This window comes from Hemicordylus capensis, chromosome 6, assembly GCF_027244095.1.
Source record: "Hemicordylus capensis ecotype Gifberg chromosome 6, rHemCap1.1.pri, whole genome shotgun sequence".
In the NCBI taxonomy this organism is placed as follows: domain Eukaryota; kingdom Metazoa; phylum Chordata; class Lepidosauria; order Squamata; family Cordylidae; genus Hemicordylus; species Hemicordylus capensis.
The window spans coordinates 23519056-23541555 of NC_069662.1; the positions used below are offsets into that span (position 1 = coordinate 23519056).

At 45.9% G+C, this 22500-nt stretch overlaps 1 protein-coding gene across 1 annotated transcript; it reads left to right on the forward strand.

Moving 5' to 3' along the window:
- The first annotated feature begins 422 nt into the window (after positions 1 to 422).
- On the forward strand, positions 423 to 19539 carry LOC128328819 (CD276 antigen-like). The gene is made up of 6 exons (XM_053258911.1): positions 423 to 604; positions 6517 to 6849; positions 8279 to 8578; positions 13819 to 14109; positions 14210 to 14335; positions 14940 to 19539. Exons 1-6 carry the CDS (start codon positions 550 to 552, stop codon positions 15089 to 15091), a joined length of 1257 nt encoding a protein of 418 aa, XP_053114886.1. The 5' UTR covers positions 423 to 549; the 3' UTR covers positions 15092 to 19539.
- The last annotated feature ends 2961 nt before the right edge of the window (positions 19540 to 22500 follow it).

Sequence of the window (22500 nt, forward strand, 5' to 3'; positions counted from 1 at the left end):
GGAGAGCTAGTCTTATGGCGGCAAGCATGAATGCTAAGCAGGGTTGACCCTGGATTGCATTTGCATGGGAGACGACATGTGAGCATGTAGCACCTACATGTAAGATGTTTCCAAGGGCATGGAACTGCTCTGGGAAGAAAGCTCGCATGCTTGCACGCAGAAGGTTCCAAGATGCCTCCCTGGCAGCTCCAGATAGGGTTGAGAACGACTCCTGCCTGCAACCTTGGAGAAGCCGCTGCCAGTCTGGGTAGACAATACTGAGCTGAATGGACCAATGGCCTGACTCAGTAGAAGGCAGCTCCCTAATCTAATAGTGGCACACAGCTCTCGCCCACCTATAAATGCACTTTGTCCCTTCTACGCCTCCCCCGACCACCACCTTTTTCCTGGTGCCGCGGCTGCCGCCAGTGTTGTCTGCATGGGCAGCGGCGATGCCTTTCTCTCTGCTGTTCTGGCTTCCCTTGACCAGCAAAGAGAGGAAACGAAAACGAAACTGCTCTTCGGCACTGCTGCAGCGTGCATAGAGAACAACCACCTACCACGAATATCATGCCCGGGCGCTGGAGACCTTTGCTGTGGTGGCTGCTCTTTCTACAGTCGGCCTGTAAGTTGCCCCCTAAAGCCTAGTACTTACCCCCCGGACCCTCCCCCCGCTTGCCCGCGGGATCAAGGCGGGTTGTCGTCGCCGGGGAGGTTTTTCGCAGAGCTTGAAGCTGCGGCAGATGAGAATCAACAGAGCACGTTAGAGCGTGGGAGGGACCTCGGAGGGCATTTAGGGCAGCGGTGGAGGCATTACTGGGCAGCTGCTCTGGAACTGCCTGGAGGTGCTGCTGGTGGGTAGCTCTCCGGAAACTGGGGCTTCCGTTCCCTCCTCCGTTGCTGTGTAATCTGTTGCCCATTCCTGAATTTCACGTGTATGCTTCGTCTAAGGCAAAAAGGGGAGGGGACGGAGAGCCATCGGCGCGGTGTGTGGGGTTGTTTGTTTTTTAAGATCTAACGAGGAGATGTTTGCAAGGCATGATGATGGGACAAACTGTGGCGTCTCTGGGGCAGTTGTGGAGGCAGCTCCTTAATTCCAAATGTGTGGGGAAGGGACAGGCTTCCGTTGCAGGGAAAGGCACTCTGCACATGATCAGGGGCACACTGCTCCTTCCTTTTAAAAGCGTGGGGTGCGAACCAGTTTCAGCTCTTGCAAAGTTTTGCGAGAGAAACTTAGGTTTCAGTCAATTTGTTCAGCTCTTGAATACCTTCTTTTTTATTGTATTTGTAAGCCCCTTTCATGCACTAGATGCACAATCTGTATGTATGAGTTATCCCTCTCATGTAACGTCATGCATTTGTACATGTGGCTCTGTAAATCTGCATTTATTCCTGCCATCCCCAGGGTGGGCAAACTGCACCTAATGGTGCAGCGGAGATTATCAAGCCAGAGGTTGCCGGTTCGAATCCCCGCTGGTATATTTCCCAGGGAAATCGGGCAGCAGCGAGGTAGGAAGATGCTGAAATGCATAATCTCAAGCTTTGAGGGAGGAGGCAATGGTAAATCCAAAGAAAACCACAGGGCTCTGTGGCCGCCAGGAGTCGACACCGACTCTACTGCACACTTTACCTTACCTTTACAAACATTTACACAAGAACAGGAGATTTAAACATCAACCCCCTCCTGAATTTGCAGAAAATGTTGCTACAGGATTGGAGGAGTGAAAGAGAGGCTGCTTTGTGGAGGAGAAATTTTTTATGCTGTTTTAATTGCTTTAAACTTTTTTATGGGTTTGTTTTAATTTTTATGTAAAGCACCTAGTGATATTTTATATCAGGCAGTAGATACAGTAGATAGATAGAAATGAGAAATAAATTAATAGGCCAGAAAATAAAAGCAAGATGTTAATTGTTCAGAGATTAAAATTGGAGCGGCAGTATGCCTACTCAGCCAGCCAATCAGATTTGCAGCAGCAGTATTAACCGTAAGGGAAGGGAAGTAGCTTTCCAAATCGAAATAAGTCCAGGAGGGAACAGTAACCTCTGAGCTAGCTTATCCCCACCATCTACAAGCATGTAAAAGCAAATTTGTCACTTTTCCTTTCATCTTATAGAAGCGATTTCATTTTAGGAAAACCAAAATGGTGTTCCTGAAGACATGCTGGGCTTAAAGTCTTCCTGCTCACGTCCTGGAATCCATGATCCTCAATTTCAGAAATGTGAGGGCAGCTGGGGTTATTTTTATTATTAATATGTATATACTGGCTGGGCTGGGCACAGAGCATCTGCCGCCGGCTACCGCCACCTTCTTCCCCTGCCAGCCCACACCTTGCCTTTTTCTTGTCCCCTGCGCCGCTTTCTTGGAGGGTGGGCTTATTCTCCCTCCTGCTGCACCCCCCCCCCTATTTCTGGCCGGCTGGCCTGCCCTTGGCTTTCTGGCCGGACAGGTGCCAGCTTCTTCACCTGCCCCCCCCCACTTTCGGGTGGGGGGGCCAGCTTCTTCTCCCTCCCCCACCCCCATTTCTAGCCGGCTGGCCTGCTCGCTGCTTTCTGGCCGGCTGTGCCGGCTTCTTCTCCCACCCACCCCCCATTTCTCACCACCCATCACCCACTTTCTGGCTGGCTGCAGCCACCATTCTCCTCCCGCCCATCCATCCCACAGCTATCTGGCAGCTCTCCGAACTCTCGCGAGAACTGCCACACATGGGAATAGGCACAGGTATGCCTTAGGGAATTAAATATATAGATCACTTTTCAGCATGCATGCACACACACACACACACACAGGTGCTTCACACGATCAAAATGAAGTGCTTCAAGGTGGTGTGCAGAGAGAGCGGGCTTAGCCCACCATCCCCGCAAAACAAGCAGAGTGCTGGGTAGCTGGATTAGCCGCCGGATCAGCCGCCCGGATCATGACTACCGGCTCCGTCACAGAGGTGATTGGGGTTGCAGGAATCGGGGGCCACCCAGCCCCCAGAAGTCCCAGGATGCCCTGTAGCAGAAACCCCCCCGGGTTCTGAGTGAGAGATTGACACCAGCAATTGAGAAAAAGCAAATTTTGATTGCTAGCAAATTGATCTCAGTGGAATAGATTCCAAAGCCTGAGATGCAGATTACATCGTGACTTCAGCTTTTATATCCATTTCAATTACATTCAGTGGATACAATCCTCATTGGTTAGCATCACTTAATCGTCATTTTACAATTATTACAATTATTACAATTAGACAATATTCCTCTAACTATAATTGAGCATTCCTTCCCCTCCTCCTCCCTCCATACAGCCAAACTATTTCACTCCCTTTTCCAAACATGTCCTTGAAGGTGTTGTAGCTAGCGCCCTGCTATCTGGAGATATCAGAGAGGCCCCAGCCTGCATTCCACAGTCAACAAGAGTTATTGTGCTGTTTGCAGTTTGCAGTTAGAGCAGCTTGCAGACCCTATTAACCATTTCTTGACCACAACAAACCTGAGTCTGCCTCAGCCCCACACGAGTGCGTGGGGCATTCTGGGGAGACCCTCATGCCGGGAGGCTGCTTATAGCCTCCTGGTCGGGGGTATACTTGTGTGTCAGCACAGTACGGCACCGCACTGTGGTGGCACACGCTCAGTCAAATGTGATTAGTGGACTTCTCACTCCGCTAACCTCGTTTAAGGGGGTAGGGCTTAAGCGGACTAACCTATGGGAGCCGCACGGCTGCCTGGTGGTTCCCAAAACTGCAGGAAAGCTGGCTGGGGTCCCTTAGCTCGCTTTTCTGCAGTCGTGAGAATAGCTTTACAGTTAATCAAGCACAAGGGAGAGACATCAGCAACAGCCCTTGGGGAGGGACGCTATCTGGGATGAATAGGGACAGTTGCTCTCCCTTATTAAATATGAGAGCCGCTGTTTTAAAATATGCCTCTTTGCCCAGCTAGCAGGAGTTACCTGATGATCAGGGAAATGCACTCTATGTGTGCTCAGAGACACATCTGTTTTTACACTGGCTTTATTATTTGGAATTGTTTTGGCAATCTAGTCACCTGATCCCTGCACTCTGACCTTTAGTCAACATGCTCTGGATGAAATATGTTGGTGTATAAACCCTCCTGAGCATTCAGGTTATCTATATTCTCTCTACATCAGAGGTTCTATATTTTCTCTATGTCAGAAGTGGGGTGGGTATGTGTGAGGCAGTGCAGGATAGGGCCTTCTCTATGGTGACGCTGAGGTTGTGGGGTTCATTCCCCAGGGAGGCTCATCTTTCCACTGATTAGTTTATTTCAGAGGGCATTTGGGTCTCAGTGATTTTGTATTTTGCTGCTGGAGCTTCTGTTGGCTTTTTCTGCTTTGTTTTGAACTGCTTTATTGACTTTGTTGATACCGTAAGCCACTTTGCGTCAACCAAGCCTGGGGCAGAAAGCAGGATATACATTTCATAAATCAATGAAAGAATAAACAAAGATGTAATTCTGAGGTTTCATGCAAACCTTTGGAGGAGGTTTCCGCTTGTACTGCTGTCTCCCTTATATTGTTTGAGGGTTGGGGGGCCCTCACATGTTTTAAGGAGTCACAGGCAGCTGCAGAGGGAAAGGGGGGTTGGCAAAAATGGCCCAACTCCTCATTCGTGACGGAAAACGCTCTCTTGGTGATGTGACATCAGTCTGGATGTCAGCCACTGTGGATGTGTTAGAGGTAGTAGAGCATATTTTCTTGTAATCTCCCAGATAAAAACAATAGGCTAGAATGGTCTTTTTCGAAAGCAGCTGCCTCTGTGTTGTTTAAGTCAGTGCAAGGAAACATGGGGGCAAAGTTAAGTGAGAGAAAACAGTAGTTGAATCCCCCACTGAACACAGGAACACAGGCAGCTGCCATGTGGAGCCAGTGTGGTATAGTGGTTAGAGACGAGTGCTGGACTAGGACTGGGGAGACCCGAGTTCAAATCCCCATTCAGTCATGAGACTTGCTGGCTAACTATGGGCCAGTCACTCCTCTCTCAGCCTAACCTACTTCACAGGGTTGTTGTGAGGAGAAACTTAAGTACGTAGCCAGTCACTCCTCTCTCAGCCTAACCTACTTCACAGGGTTGTTGTGAGGAGAAACTTAAGTACGTAGTGCATAGCACTGGGCTCCTTGGAGTAAGAGCGGGATATAAATGCATCTGCATCATCATCATCATCATTATCATCATCATCATCATACACCAGATATAACTGTAGTGGAGAAGAAAGAAAAACAAGTCAAAATAATCGACATCGCAATACCAGGGGATAGCAGAATAGAAGAAAAGCAATCGAAAAAATCACAAAATACAAAGATCTACAAACTGAAATTGAAAGGCTGTGGCAGAAAAAGACCAAAATAATCCCAGTAGTAATTGGCGCCCTGGGTGCAGTTCCAAAAGACCTTGAAGAGCACCTCAACACCATAGGGGCCACAGAAATCACCACCAGCCAATTAAAAAAGCAGCTTTACTGGGAACAGCCTGTATTCTGCGATGATATCTATAAGAACAGCAACAACATTGACAATAAAATTCAGCCATCCCAGGTCCTTGGGAAGGACTCGATGTCTGGATAAAACAAACCAGTCAATAACAAAAAATAATAATATACTAAGTGGTCTATCTAGCTCAGTATTGTCTACTCTACACAGACTGGCAGCGGCTTCTCCAAGGTTGCAGGCAGGAGTCTCTCCCAGCCCTATCTTGGAGATGCCAGGGAGGGAACTTGGAACCTAAATGCTCTTCCCAGAGCAGCTCCATCCCCTGAAGGGAATATCTTACAGCGCTCACACTTCTAGTCTCCCTTTCATATGCAACCAGGACAGACCCTGCTTAGCTAAGGGGACAAGTCATGCTTGCTACCATAAGACCAGCTTTCCTCCTATGAAGTGACAGCATGGACAGTACAGAAGTGAAGTAGCTTGCTAGTGAAGCCAATATGGAAGTAAGCTGTAAGGTTCATTTATTTGAGAAGTTGGGAGTTTAAGAGCACATCAGGCTCTGGTTCAGATAAGCATTGGCCGCAACGTGCAAACAGGATGGGTGTCATGCAGAGTGCACCTGCCCTCATGTTACAGGAGGATGTTCCAACGCGCTGTTGGGGTTTCATTATTTATTTGTTTGTTTATTGATCATATTTCTGTACCGCTAAATCAGTGGTCTCAACGTGGCTTACATGTGGCGGGAGCGCGTTCATATGAATCTTGTCTGAACAGGATTTTGAAATGCTTGCAGAGGGGCAATTTAGATAAATGACACCCTCACACAATTGAGGGATGCCCTGATTTGAATTTAAAATTCAATTTATTCAAATGTAAGCTGGTTTCAAACATAACTTAACCATTCTGGTAATACCAAGGAACCTTGGGGATTGTAGCTTTGTGAGGAAGAATGGTTTCTTCACATAATTACGGTTCCCAGGAGCAATGACAGTTACACGCATTTAAAATCTGTTTTGTGACCTATACAGATTTATACATCCATCCTATATTACGTGATCAACAGCATTGGTATTTCTAGCTGTAATTGTTCTTGCTGTCTTTGTCCTTTCCAGGGACAGCTCCGAGAGTCAAAGTGCCTTCGTCCCCAGTCCGTGCCAGGCCGGGCTCTAATGCGCAATTGCCGTGTTACATCTCAGACTCTTCTGGACCCCTAGACCTTAGCAAACTGGTTGTAGCATGGAAGAAGGACAACAAAAATGTTATTAAGTATGAGGGTGGATTAACGGTGAATCGGCAAGGGGCAGAGATGACACCCGAGCAGCTGCAATCAGGCAATGCAACTCTCTTGCTCCGAAACATACAGGACTCCGATGCCGCTGATTATACTTGTTTCGTTGTCTATCAACATGACAATGAAGTCGGGGTCGTGGAGTTGAGGGTGGAAGGTAAGTGTAGCAATGGAAAGGTGAGTGAGAGTAATGCTTTGTTGCATGTCACAGATTTCACATCACAGTTTAAAGCAGGACTTCTCAACGTTGGGTCTCCAGATGTTATTGGACTTCAACTCCCATAATCCCCTGCCCCAGTGGCCTTTGGTCGGGAATTATGGGAGTTGAAGTCCAATAACATCTGGGTGGGGACCCAATGTTGAGAATCCCTGGTTTAAAGCACTTAACGTGGAGCACTGTTTGAAAGCATACCATTTGAAGCACTTCGTATTATCTGAGGGCCAAACTCCGTCTGGCCAGTGTTTTAATATCTATATTTATATGTTGCCCATGATCTCAAGCACTTCTTTGTGAAGCAGTGATCTATACATTTAAAGAAGAAATAGACTCCCTTTCAGTAGCCTTTTGAAGTATACTTTGAGGTAAACCACTATCCTCCTCATATTGCTATTGGGAAGGAGTGAGTCTCAGGCAAGTTCCTGGCTCACAGGTCATACCCTTAACCATTATGTTGCATCAGCTCCTACAATAGTGAAAAGAGAGCTGAAGGCAAGGAAAGGGTTTCCTTTTTAAATGTATTTTGAGGGGTAGGAGTGCCAAGCTGGGACTGGAGGACAAAAAGAGCTCCTGGGGGAATTAATGTGGAAATAACACAGACCCTAGCTAAGCTACAGACTCTGTAGACTTGGACAAGCCGTGGGTCAGGACATTAGAAGGACTGCGTTGACAGTAGATGGCTGGGTCTCCAGCAGTATTCTCTCCAACAGGGATTCCCATATGATGTCGACTACAACTCCCATAATCCCCAAGCAAAGGCTATCACAGCTGGGGATGCTGGGAGGTGTAGTTAACATCTGGGAACATAGGAAGCTGCCATATACTGAGTCAGACCATAGGTCCATCTTGCTCAGTATTGTCTACACAGACTGGCAGCAGCTTCTCCAAGGTTGCAGGCAGGAATCTCTCTCAGCCCTATCTTGGAGATGCTGCCAGGGAAGGAACTTGGAGCCTAGATGCTCTTCCCAGAGCAGCTCCATCCCCTGAAGGGAATATCTTACAGCGCTCACACTTCTAGTCTCCCTTTCATATGCAACCAGGATGAATCCTGCTTAGCTTAAGGGGACAAGTCATGCTTGCTACCACAAGACCAGCTCTCTTCCCACTAAAAATCTTGTCCTATCTTGGAGAAGCCAGGGAGGGAACTTGGAACCTTCTGCTCTTCCCAGAGTGGCTCCATCCCCTAAGGGGGATATCTTAACAGTGCTCACACTTCTAGTCTCCCATTCATATGCAACCAGGGCAGACCCTGCTTAACTAAGGGGACAACTCATGCTTGCTACCACAAGACCAGCTCTCTTCTCCCTGTTAGAGAGAACATGGGTTCCCAGTGAATGAGATCTTTCCCAAACTCTTTCTCTCTCTCCAGCTCCCCCACAACTAATGCTCATCTCCAAAAAGGTGCAGCTGGCCAAGCCGAGTACTGTGATATGCAAAGTGTCCGATTTTTACCCTGGCAATATATCTGCGGAATGGCGGAAAAACGATGTGGTCGTGAAAGACCGTGAATCACTTTTAGTCCAGCACAACAATGACGGTGCATTCAGCGCAGAGAGTGTCTTGACGCTCACAGCGCAAACTGCTGATGCCGATGCCAACTTCTCCTGCCACGTCTATCACCAAGCTGTTGAAGGCCTGCTCAAAATAGACTTTCAGCTGCAGGTGGAAGGTGAGTGAGACCTTTCCCCATGGAACCCAGGAATCCCAACTCTAGAGGTGTGCACAAAACCGGTTTTGTCGGTTCAGTTCAAATCCATACTGGATTCAGCCCAGCTAGATATAGATTCAGCCCAGATAGATATAGATATAGGTGGTATAAATAATCCAAGATTACAATATAAAATAAAGCAAAACACTTTCACAAAATAAAAACAAAAAAATTCACAACATAAAACAAGACCATTTTACAGAGTAAAAAAATAGTTTAAGAACAGAAGAATAGCCCTGCTGGATCAGGCCCAAGGCCTATCTAGTCCAGCATCCTGTTTCACACAATGGCCCACCAGATGCCTCTGGGGAGCCCACAGGCAAGAGGTGAGGGCACACCCTCTCTCCTGCTGTTGCTCCCCTGTAACTGGTATTGAGAGGCATCGTGCCTCTGAGGCTGGAGGTGGCCCACAGCCACCAGACGAGTAGCCATTGATAAACCTGTCCTCTATGAATTTGTCTAAGTCCCTTTTAAAGTTGCCCAAGCTGGTGGCCATCTCCACATCCCATGGCAAGTAATTCCATAGATTAATTATCCGCTGTGTGAAAAAGTACTTCATCTTGCTGGTCCTACATTTCCCAACCTTCAGTTTCATGGGGTGACCCCTGGTTCTAGTGTTGTGAGAGAGGGAGAAAAATTTCATGCTACCCAATGCAACTCTGACATCTCACACCAGGTCCTGGGCATTACTCAGGATTAAGTCCAAGGTCTCCATCTCTCTGGTTGGTTCCGCGACTAACTGTTCTAGGGCACAATCATTTAGCATGTCTAGAAATCTGGCCTCTCTTTCATTACATGAATGTGAATTTATCCAGTCTATGTGTGGATAGTTACCATTTTTACTGTAATTTTCATTTTCCCTAGTAACACTTTACCATTTTCCATAGTAACACATTTCCTTTCAGTCCTTGTAATGTTATCTATAACGATTCTGTGGAGGACTCTGTTCCACCTAGGTTTTCTAGCTTATTGGAATCTATTCCTTCTTTGATATACAGTGCTGCTACTCCCCCAGTCCTCCCCTCCCTGTCCCTGCTGTAGAGTTTATATCCAGGAATAACAGTGTCCCTCTGGTTCTCAGCATTCCACCAGGTTTCTGTAACACTCACTATATCTATGTTTTCATTAGTAACCAAGCACTCCAGCTCAACCATCTTTGCTCGGAGGTTTCTGGCATTGGTATATAGACACCTATACCACAAGTCCCTCACCTGGTGTTGGTGTGTGCTATCCCCCATACCATCATTTGGCATATTTGGCAAGCTGTCATGTGTTTCCTTCTGCTCAACTCCTGGCTCTACTCTGTCCCCTTCTGGTTTATCCAAAATATGTGCACCCTCGCACCTTAGGGGATTTTGCTGGCTGAACCAGATACCACCCACTTCCTGTCAGCAATCCCCCAGGCGTCATTTAAATTAAAAGCCTGAGAAAACAGGTGTGTCTTAAAAGGTCTTTTAAAAAGCAATCAGAGATGAAGAAGCTCTTATTTTGACAAGGAGTGCATTCCAAAGCCATGAGGCAGCCACAGAGAAGGCTCTGAGTTGTCACCAAACAAGTCAGTGGCAAACATAACCAGACTTCCCCAGGTGATCTTAAAAGGTGGCAGGGTTCATGACAAAGGAATGAACCCTCTCTTAAGCACTTTCTTAAGTATCCTGGACCTAAGCCATTAAGGGCTTTATAGGCAATACGAATACAACAAATATTTATATACTGCTTTTCAACAAATAATCAGCACTTTGTATTTCACTCAGAAACATATCGGCAGCCAGCGCAATTCTTTAAAAATCAGTATTATATGGTCCCTTCAGGATGTCCCAGAGACCAACTTGGCTGCTGCATTCTGTATCAGTTGTAATTTCCAGACTAAGTACAAAGGCAGCCCCACGTAGTGTCTAGTCAAGCCTAGAGGTTACTAGCATATGTACTACGGTTTTGAGGTCATTTTCCTCCAGAAATGGGCGTAGCTGACATATCAGCCAAAGCTGATAAAAAGCGTTCCTGGACACTGCTTCAACCTGAGAAACCAGAGAGCATTTTGGATCCAGGAGCACTCTCAAGTTACATACCTAATCTTTCAGAGGGAGTGTAATCCCATCCAGAATAGGCAGATCTAAACCATCTCTCAGGTCTTGATCTTCCACATTCAGTACCTCCATCTTATTTGGATTCTACTACAGTTTGTTATCCCTCATCCAGCTGTCGTAAATCTGTTAGCTTGGCTAACCCAACAGGATTTACAACCCCTTCAGCTCTCCCCCTGTGAGTTAAACAGAAAGTAGCAGTGAAGCTGCACGAAGGAAAATGAAAGACTCACAAAGAAAAAATAGTAGTAAACGGATAAAGTCCCCTGAACTAAACTCTAACCCTAACCCCCTCTACAATAAATGAGTAATAACTGAAAAGAAAACAACAGAGCAAGGGAGCAAGGAATTGATGGGAAAAGGGACAATGGAGCAAGGAATAGAACAGGACAAGGGCAGACTGGAACTCGAAAGGTTGAGGAATTCTAAATAGGAACATGGTCTGCGGTAAGCAAAAGTTGCTGACAGCAATCTGTGCAACTAACAGACTGCTTAATATAGGGCTCAAGATAACCGGCAGCCAATCAGGCTTTCCTGAGTCAGCACTTCTACTTCCTCTCCTGTGATATCCTGCGCCTGCATGTCTCCCACTGAGCCTTCCTCTTGAGACGTCTTCTCAAGACAGGCAAAATCCCCGCCTCCTCCTGATCAGCCTCCTCAGCCCTCATGTCTGGCAGCTGTTCTGATTCCTCAGCTCCAGAGTCTGTTCTCCCTGCCAAATCCTATTGCTGTGCCTCTGAGCCTGCACTCCCAACCAAGTCCTCCCGTTCCTCCTCTGATTCTTCTGAGTCAGAGGTCTGAGCCATTGCACCAGCCCATGACTGCCTCCAGGCAGACATTTAGGGAAGTTATGCAATTTCCTGATGAAGCTGATAGGGATAAATAGATTTGGGTGTCATCAGCATATTGATAACACCTTGCATCAAATCTCCTGATGAGCTCTCCCAGAAATTTAATGTAGATGTTAAAATGCATTGGAGACAGTATGGAGTCTTGTGGAACTCCATACAGTAACTCTCGCTTTACAGAGCAACAGCCTCCAAATGACTCCATCTGGAATCTACCTGAGAGGTAGGAACAGAATCACTGTAAAACAGTGGCACCTAATCTCACCTCCCTCAGGCAACCCAGAAGGATACCATGGTTGATGGTATTGAAAGCCACCAAGAGATCCAAAAGAATTAGCAGTCAAACTCCCCCTGACAATACCTAATTGGAGATCATCCATCAGGCCAACCAAGGCAGTCTCAACTCCATAGCCCACCCAGAAGCCAGTTTGAAATGGGTCTAGATAATCAGTTTCCTTCAAGACTGTCTGGAGCTGAGAGGCCACCACCCTCTCAGTTACCTTGCCCAACCATGGGAGATTAGAGATGGGTCCTTACCTAACTGAGGAGTCCACTGTAGGTTTTTTCAAATATGGTCTAATGCAGGCCTGCTCAACTTAGGCCCCCCAACTGTTTTTGGACTACAACTCCCATAATTCTCAGCCACAGCAGCCAATAGCCAGGGATTATGGGAATTGTAGGCGAACATCTGCAGGAGGGCTGAAGTTGAGCAGGCCTGGTCTAATGTGACAGCCTCTTAAAGACAAGAGGCATCCTACTCTCCCTCAGTGAAGCATTTATGATGTTTACCAGATGTTCTCCAATAATTTGACTGTTAGATAAAATAAGCCAAGTTGGGCAAGGGTCAAGAAAGCAGGTGGTAGGACGCACAGGCTGAAACAGCTTGTCTGCATCCTCAGGAGTCACAGACTGAAAGTGATCCAGTCTGACCACATAAGATGGAAGTAATCATCATCATCATTATTACATTTATATCCCGCTCTTCCAGAGCCCAGAGCGGTGTACTACAGTACATACTTGAGTTTCTCTTTCACAACAACCCTGTGAAGTAGGTTAGGCTGAGAGAGAAGTGACTGGCCCAAAGTCACCCAGCTAGTATCATGGCTGAATGGGGATTTGAACTCGGGTCTCCCCGGTCCTAGTCCAGCACTCTAACCACTACACCACGCTGGCTCACTGGAAGTGCTGGATACCTCTATAACAGTCTCTGCCCTAATTGTAGAATCCAGTTTGGCCCAAATTATATGAAAGATTTTGTCTGCAGAAAAATCATTAAAAGTGTCACAGCAGGTAACTGATAGTTCCAAATTTTGATTCAAGGGGAAGGGGGCTTGTACTAGCCCTCTCACATCCCGAATCGACTCCGCCGGACATGAACTTGTGGATGCAATGCGGGCAGAAATGAATTGCTTCTCTGCTGCACATATTGCCAGACTGAACATAGGTCTTCAAAATGTGCTCTATGCTATAACCTTGGCAGAGTCAAGTTGGGTCTTTCTCCATTTGTGCTCTAGTCCTCTACCTTGCTAGTTGCACTAGTGCAAGGGAGTAACTCACATAAAAAGAGTGGGATCTGCCTCTGAGCAAAGATGTAAAGGATGGTGCTGTTAGGAACAGAATTGCTAGCATTCATCAGAGGATCATAGCCTGGTTCAAAGTGAAAGCTGTGGCCAAGATTGTGAAAATGGCAAGTTTTCTAATAATAAAAAATAGGGGCGAGGGGGAGAAATAGCAGGAGTGGGGGAGATAATGTCACACATAGCCTAAACTTCTGGTATTGTATTGAAAGCTACCACTGGCCATTGTGCTCTATATAGACTTTGCTCAGAGTGTTGCTCTCACACTGTAGTGAAAGCTTAGCATTGGAAATTAATGTGGAAGCCTGTTCAGTTTAATATGTGCCAAAGAACTGCACCGAGACCACAACCTCCTTATTTACATTCAGAGGCCGTAAGGTATACTGTATTTACCTGCATCCAAGACTACATTTCCCCCAAGTTCCTTGATATTAGAAATCAGGGGGTCATCTTAAATTTAGAGTTCTCTTCATTTTAGGTAAATACAGTATAACGTGTATTTTTTATGGGGGGCATCTTAAATTCAGAGTAGTCTTCTATTTGGGTAAATACGGGTAAGCGCTTTGCCGGTTTGCTCTATACTATCGTCCTTTAGAGGCTCTCGACAGATTTGCAGGGAGCTTGCCTGAGCTTTGCACAACCCTCTGTGGTGCAGTATCCAGGTTCTCAAATCTTTCTTCCTTTTCTCACAGCTCCCCCAAGGCTTGAGGTGACCATTGTACCATCAACGGAGGATGTCATGGTGGCTACATGTCTAGCGAGTGGGTTTTATCCCAAAGAGGTTGACGTGCAGTGGCTGCGGGACGGGAAGCCACAGCTGAAGTTACAATCGGATCACCCACAAAAGGCATCCAATGGGACGTTCTCCATTCGGAGTGTCCTCCTATCAGAGAAGAGCAACCATTTAGACAGCTATGTCTGTAGGGTAAAACATCAGGCATTGGATGCTCCATCAGAGAAAGCCATATACTGGCAGCCAAAAGGTGAGGGAGTTGGGATGACCCACCCCCTTGAGCTCCCATTGTACAGGGAAGAAGCTGTCCCCTGCAACATCTCAGCTGACACCTGTCTTTATCTCTTTAGCTACTTCATCACCTCCTCCAGAGATCTGTGCGAGGCTGGTCCCTATGTTTGTGGTTTTACTGGCAGGAGCAATTGCGTTCATAGTGGGGTTTCTTCTTGGAGCTGTATTCATGTATATGTGTAAAGGTGAGTTTGTCCTTACAAAAGGGGTCTGTGAGGTGGAGGTGGCATGGGCAGAAGAGCAGGTGAAAGAGAAAGACTGAAATAGTGGGGCAGGAACAGATCTATAGCTGAGCAGCTGTGTTCCAAGAACGTGAGCCTCTTGGGGCCCTGCAGGGAAAGGGAGACCCCACCTGAGGCCCCGCAGAAGAAGGAGGCCTCCAGAGGCCCCACCATTCACCCCCTCCGCAGTGGCTCCCCCATCTGCCATTTTCTGCCCACCCCACCATTCGCAGCATGCCACCTTGTGCCTGTCTGCTGCCTTGAGCCTGCTGATCCTCCCTCCCGAAGTCTCTTGGCTTCTGTGGATGGGTCCAGCAAAGTTGCTGCAGCTGACAAAGGGCAGCAAGCTGGTTGCGGCCCAATAAAGGTACGTCACAGCGCTTCCGGGCCATGAGATCATTATAGCATGCTACGGACAGAGACTAGTGGCAATGGGTGAGCATGATGGGATGAACGTGGCAGTGGCCACTTAGACACAGGCCACTGCCAACGTTGTTATGCCATAGTAGTGGGGGGGTTGGCTGTGATTTTGGATCACTAACTTACGGTTTTCTTTCTCTCATTGCAGTCAAGCCTAAATCAGCCAATTATCAATCAGTTGAGCCTGAACCAGTTTCAAAACCGCAGACTGAAAGCAAGATGACCACTAAAAAGGAGGATCAGACCACTCCATTGGCCAGGACAGACTGTGTAAATGACACTGATGTGTCACAACTATAATAATGAACTATAACTGACATTTTAAAATAATCTTTATTAATTCTTGATATGCAAAAAAACCAGCAACAACAAGAAAAAATAACCTATTCAATTCCTTAATATCCCCAGTTCATCAATCCATCCACACATTACTATATACAGAAGAGGGAAGACAACCATAATTTTCCTGATTAGTATAAAAAATAAAATCCAATCATATAACATAAAAGGCATTGTTTATAACCTGGCTCAAATGGGACCAAATAATATGAGCCAACTTTTCTGAAAGCAAAATATGCTATAAATTCTTATACCAATTATCTAAAGTCATATTTTGGTTTTTTCCAGTGTTTGGCTATAGACATTCTGCCAGCATTTAACATAAATACAATTCACTCTTTAGATAATAAATCTGCATTTGCCCCAACAAATATATTTAATAACGCCAGCTGTGACAAAAACTAATCTTCAGGTTTGTGATCTGACTCATTTCTGTAAATACTTCTAACCAGAAAGATGAAACTCCAGAACAGGTCCACCATAAATGGAAATAAGTTCCTGTTATTCTACAACCGCTCCAACAGAGAGAGAAACTACAGTAGCTTTTAAAATATATGCTAATTTAGATGGGGTAACTATAATTACACATTGATGCAGAGTATATTGATTTAAATCAAGGTAATGTAAATCATTGATTTAAATCAAATATCCTGTCTTAAAATGTTATGTTTGCTGAGTGACCATGTGTACTAAGGCCAGACTGTATATTATGGTAATGAGAGATGGACTTAAGTAGAAATGTTCCTTTTTTAATTAGTGAGAGCTCAGGACCCCAATCTGGATAAGGCCAGAGCTTGAGGAGAGGCAGGATTAAAATTAGCCCCCTGTGCTGTTTTCTCACGGAATATCTCCATTCCAAAGCAGCTATAGCTTGTGTGTTCCCACAAGAAAAAAAGTTCCCATTTTCTCCAATGAAGACTTTTTTTCTTTTGTGAATAGAATGTGTAAGGGGCCCAATTGTTTGCGATTGTGGCTGAGTGTTGCGTTTAAAGCCCCTTACCTCCAGATCTGGGGCTGCAACATGCTAGTCCCCCAAGAAAAAAACAAGAGTGCCCGGGCTAATGATACAACTAACATTACGTTGAGTTTGGCCCTTACTTGTGTTGGAAATTCTCTGTGGTAAGAGAATCCCTTTCTCATTATAGCAGAGTGCACAGAGGCACAACACAGCAGAAATTTAGTTAGGCTTGCGTGTATACTGAGAGTAAAGTAACTTGGAGCCAATTCATAGTTTCAAATCAATATATAAGGCATTTAATAAGGAATTCCATTCTAGATAGGAAAGTGAGGAGTCAGGATCTCTAATCTATCTATCTAGCTGGATGCAGATGGATTCTGCATCCTCTCTGCACACATGGTGCAGGGAGAGAGGCTTGCCATGTTGCAAGGTAGAAGGACAGGTAGGGAAGAGAGAGAGGAAGGAAGTTGAATCCCTAAGAGTAGCAATCTACATTTCAAAGAGATAGCATCAGAGCAGTGGAGTAGGGATGACCAATGTCTTGACTCTCTAGCCCTCTGACTTACTAGTCTGTCCTCCACTGTCTGAGACAAAGAGACAGCGCAAAGTTTAACTTCCAACAACTTGGACGTAGTTCTAGCCGCTTTACCTGAAATGGACACAATTTGTTCATTCAGTTATCACAGAGAATCCAAATAATGCCACTGCCAAAGTTACATCCCTATGTTTTCTGTGGTGGATTTGTGCTGTGCTCACAGCCTGGAATAGTCGAATGGCATGCAGGATAAACCATGAATATTCACCGCCAGTGTAGGGAAGAGGTCTGGCATGGGTGGGGAGCATTGCTCCCTCTAACAGGGATTCCCAGATGTTCTTGACTACAACTCCCATAATCCCCAAGCAAAAGCCATTGCAGCTGGGGATTCTGGGAGTTGCAGTCAACATCATCTGGGAATCCCTGCTGGAGGGAACACTGGTGGGGAGTGGAGCCGAGAAACTGGCGCAGGCTGCAGAGCAGGCCACAGAACTTGTTCCATGGAGTCAGCAACAAGGAGCCGGAGCCAAGGACACAGGCTTCGGTACTTATTTCTTAGGTAGGCTTCCCATATTCTGGCTTTCCAAATCCGGGTGCCTAATTTGCATATTATGTAGATTGGGTTGAAAATAATTTTTGAGCAGAATAGTGACTGCACATTTTGCTGTATAACTCTGTGTTGTTACAAGTTTAGCTTTTTTCCTTTTTAAATTGAGGTCACTTGAGGAGGACCGTCTCCAGTTACCGCCAGCTTGTCTGTTGGCCACAAGGAGACGGGCCTTCTCGATTGCTGCCCCGAGATTGTGGAATGCGCTCCGTACTAAGATACGATCCTCCCCATCCCGGAGTATTTTTTAAAAACATCTGAAGACCCACCTCTTCACCCAAGCTTTTTCAGCTTTTAAAATTTGTAGTTTTAATTTTATACTGTTTGTTTTTACATTGTTAAACTGTTTTAAGCTTTTATATTTGTTTTAATTGTTTTTATATTATTGTTAACCGTCCAGAGATGAATGTTTGGGCGGTATACAAGTTAAATAAGTTAAACAAACAAACAAACAAACAAATAAATGCAAGCAAGCTGAAATCTGGGCCAATCTGGGTGGGCTAAACAATCTGGGTGAGATGCTTAAAATCCAGGTGAAACCCGGAATTTCAGGGGCATGGCAACTCTAGCCTTAGGGGACCTTAGGGACCACCTGCTCCTAGCTGAATTTACCCCCTGACTAGATCAGCTGGGAGGGCTCTGCTCTGTGCTGACACCTACTGAAGCTCATTTGTCGAGCACGCGGGACAAGGCCTTCTCAGTGATTGCCCCCAGCTTGTGGAACTTGCTTGCAGTTGAGAGCCACATGGCTCCCGCTCTCCTCGCCTTTTGGGGGAATCTGCCCTTTTTAAACAGACATTTGCCCAAGGAGTGGCTCCTCGGCTCTCTTTTTTAACTATTTCTGCAGTTTGTTTTTAGTGAAGTTTTATTACTCGTTTTATCTTATTGTTAAGCACCCTGAAGAGTTCAGATAAAGGGCAGATAAAAAAAATTAAATACTAGAGAGTGGAGTTCAGAGTCTGAGAGCTAGTCAAGGAGTCAGCAGCAGCTCCATTGCTACCAGCAGAGTCCCAAGAAGAACTGCAAGAAGAAGCAGCTTATATAGGCCATGACAGGGCCACACTCTTTCCTGCAAGCTGAAGCAACTCCTGAGTAGACCTCTGTCAGTCCTCCTCCCAAGTAGACCCATCCAGGGGTAATCTAGCAGTCAGCTGCACGCTTCTGCACCTGCCCGGTGCTGGAGGGTTTCTCGGGTCTTGCTGTGCCTCTAATGGAGGGTGTTGTGAAAGGCTTCTTTGTCACATACCAGAGCTTACTTTATTCCAGTCCTGCTCAACTTTGGCCCCAGCTGTTTTTGGACTACAAGTCCCATAATTCTCAGCCACAATAGCCAATAGCCAGGAATTATGGGAGTTGTAGTAGGCCAATGTCTGCAGGAGGGCTGAAATTGAGCGGCCCTGCTTTACTCTAAACCTCCATTTTGAGCTTGTTTACCTGCACATTTGCATTCTCTCTGTGTATATTCTGTGTCTCATACAACCTGTCGTCAGTCAGGTGACTTTGGTGTGTTTCCCCATGTTGGGAAGCACCTCAACTGATGCTAAGTGATAAGTTTCCATGCAAACTGATGCTCCTATTGTCTAAGGACATGCCACTACCAGGGAGAAACACCTGAGTCTTTAAATTCAGTGTTCTGACTAATTACAATACCATTCTGCCAGGATGTCTGCTCAGTCTAAGAGGGAGATTTTTAATTAACACAGCTCTACAAATCTTTCCCATGCTAGACAGAAAAGACACATTTTTCTTTAAAAAGCCAAGGTCAGCTTTTCTCTGGTGTTAAGTTATGTACTTCTTATGTACTTCTGAGTTCCTGCTTAGGAAAGAGGCTCTTAGCTGAGCCTAGTTCCCCTAGATATGAAAGTTTAAACCTAACAACCCTAATATACTGGAATATTTGTATTTTTGTTATATCCTCTGTGAGGGATGCACACTTATATTTGCTTATATAGTTACTCATAGTCTGTTCTGTGTACTGTGTGTTATGTTGCTCGTCTTTGACTGTAAAAAGGTTTATCTATCTATCTATCTTAGCTAAACCCAGCTGCATAGCTCCAGAGAGTGTGCAGAGAGCGATTCTGCCTGGCTGGGTAGAGGAAAGCTCCATTCTCCATTCATGATGCAAACTTTAACTTCTGAAACTTCAGCTTAACTACTAAGATCTCTGGGCCTCCTGCCTGACACCATATGGGAAGAAAAGTACCTTACTTGTAAATTTTGAATCTTTGACCTTTTATCTTGTTTTTTACTGCCTCTAAATAGTTCCTTTTATATCTCTTTGAATAAATTAGCCTTTTTATTACGTTAAACATGGTCCATGCTGGATAAAGTTCTTAATTCTGTATCTCCATGTTGCCTGCTCAGACTCCATACTACTTGAAATTTTGAGATATTTTTGGTGAAATTTTGAAGTTTTTTCTTAGCAGAGGATGGTGGCAGCGCTACTGGGAGTTTTCACGAACGGAGTTGTGGCCAAGGTGTGCAAAATCAGCAATAGACCACAGCCTGGTTCACCACAGAGGGAACTTGAAGGAGCTTCCTTGGGGAGATGGGAGGTCAAAGACGTGTCCTAGGGTGCCACAGCCTCTAAGGGTCCCAAAGGGATTGGTTACTTGGAAGCTGGGTCTGGTATGAAGGTGGGGGCTAGATCTGCAGCTCGGTGTGCAGTCAGGTGGAGCATAGCAGTTTAGGGTGACCTCTGGGCCATGGTTGGATAAGGATTCTAGTGGGTCTTCTATGACTGGGAGTCGGGGCCATGATGTCCTTCTGAGGCAGTTTTTTGGCCACCAGTTCCTCGTCTGAGGAGAGAGCAGACTCATCAATTTGGAACTTTAAATATATATATATATATATATATATATATATATATATATATATATATATAATTTTAAATGTGGTTTTAGCCTGGTTTTAACTTGTTTAACTTAAATCTGGTTAATTGTATTAATCTTAATTTACATTGTATCTTTTTATTAATGTTGTGAGCATCCCTGAGCAGGAGTGTACTAGAGGGGCGAGGTATAAATATTTTAAATAATTAGAATAAATAATAAAAATCTAGGGGCTCGGTGCTTGGCTCGCAACCTGGGTCGGGGCGGTTTCCAGCAAATAGTGGGGCGGTTTATAGTCCCATAGTGGGACTATAATAGTGGGGCGGCAAATAGTCGGGGCAGTTTCCAGTAAATAGTGGGACTGCTCTGTGGCAGTGATGTAGAACTGATTCATGGAAAGGCCAGTTTCAAGAATGCCCATGGCTTTGGCTGGGAGGGAATTGTCTAGAACATTCATTCCAGGAGCAAGAGATGGTAGTTATTGTGCTAAATAACATTGCTCCGTGAGACGAAAAGAAAATATCCATGCTGCTTGATTGGTGTGAGTCACAGATATTCATAATTTGAGAACTGAATTGCTTGGAAAGCGCTTGAAGCTGAAAAGCAGAGTTGGCTCCAGGGGGGTCCTTGGCATTATGAATTGCCTTCCAGGGGGGCTTTCCTATCTGGGATGGGACTCAGGTGAGTTGTTCCACTACAACTCTGGCTATGGATACACTGGTAGCCTCAGGGATCAGGTGGGCCCTTCTGAGGGCCTTGTTCCCTCAGTAGGTGCCCAGCAATGCCAATGCCAATGCCAGCCCTGCTAGAGAGCATACAATAGGAGAAAAACATCCACTTGGGCTCAGTGGCTGACCCTGGTGAGGGGCAGAATGGTGGCTGACAGTCGGACTAAATCACCCATGTGTAGTCCCATTGGGATTAATGGAACAATTTAGTCATGACTAACTTGTCCCTTTAATCTCAATGAGACTACTCATGAGTAATTTAGTCTGGCTGTCAGCATGTCCTGGATTGTAGCACCTGTGCTAGTCCCTGAGTCCAGTACAAAGTCCAAAAAATATTATAATACATTACATGATTTGCTTTATTGTATATTGTCAAGCCTTCCCGCCAGTCGCGAGAGGGCCCAATTACTCACCCGATTGTGGGGCTGAGAAGACGGAGGCCATACAGCTCCCAGGTACAGTCAAAGCCATCTGGGACCTTCCTCGGCTGCTGGGGATTGCCAGAAGACCTAAGAACTGAGGACCGTGGGTGAGCCATCATGGCAAGCAGCAGGTTGCCTCCTGGTGGCAGAGAAGGCAGGGCCTCAATGGTAGTGGGACAGGCAACAGCTGAAGGAGGGAGGGAGGGAGGGAGGAGGCAGCTAGATTGGGGAGGGCGGAGTTGGGAGAAAGTGATCGGGATTGTCCTGATTGCAGAGTTAGGGTTGGCAGGGTAACATGGGAGTGACTTGGCCCTAGAGACTCCCGACAAGGAGCAGTCTGATTCCTTTCTCTGAGGGCTGGTGGAGGAACAGGGTAACAGCTCCCTCCCCAGCATTTCTGAGGCCACTTCATTAGACTTTGAACAGCAGCAGAGGAAGGGAGAAGCAGTTGGAGACTGTAGCCACATGCAAATGCTTGACATATATAATGCTTACTAAGATCAACTTAGTTTTTCCATGCTTCTCTTTTACATAGAAAAGTAGGATTTACTCAGTGTCTGATAGATGGGCATGATTCCATTTTAATATAGTGTTACAACAATCTGGTGGAGAATGTGGGGATTCTAGGAGCCCCTTCCCTCAGGGAGAACAAGCTAACTAGACCTAAACAACGGAATACTTGAGCATATGGAAGACAGGTCACCTCTGATCTCGGCCATCCACTGATATGCTGTGATCAAAATACCCCTCCCCGCCGCCAGTATGACCAAGAACAAGACTTTCCCAGTGTATAGGCAAAGAATAAAACTTATCCATAATAGAAGGACTCCTTAAACAGGACGTTCTCACAGAAATGCAGTCTATCTGTAATGCATAACCTGGGTGTTTATAGGAGAACTCCCTGTCCAAGGAGTCCTCCTATTACACTTCTGTTTCCTGCTTCAACTTCTGTTGGACACTTGTACTGCTTCTGAGGGGGAGGGCCAGGTCCTTCAGTCACCACTTCTGCATCAATCACACCATACTCAGTCTTACCCTTTGCCCATACACTTGGAAAGTCTTGTATTCACCGATCCTTGGTAATACAGGCAACAGAGAGGAGAGCCTTGATTGTGACACAGAACCTGATGTTCTCGTGTGTGCAGGGCAATGTTCATCTTAACCTGCCCTCTGAGAAATGTGGTGAGGGATAAGATTCTTCCCAGTGTATAGCTGGCAGAGGCTCTTCTGAATAAGAGTTTGGGCCTATGTAGGCACGATGAGACACAAGCAGCAGCCAGACATACCCC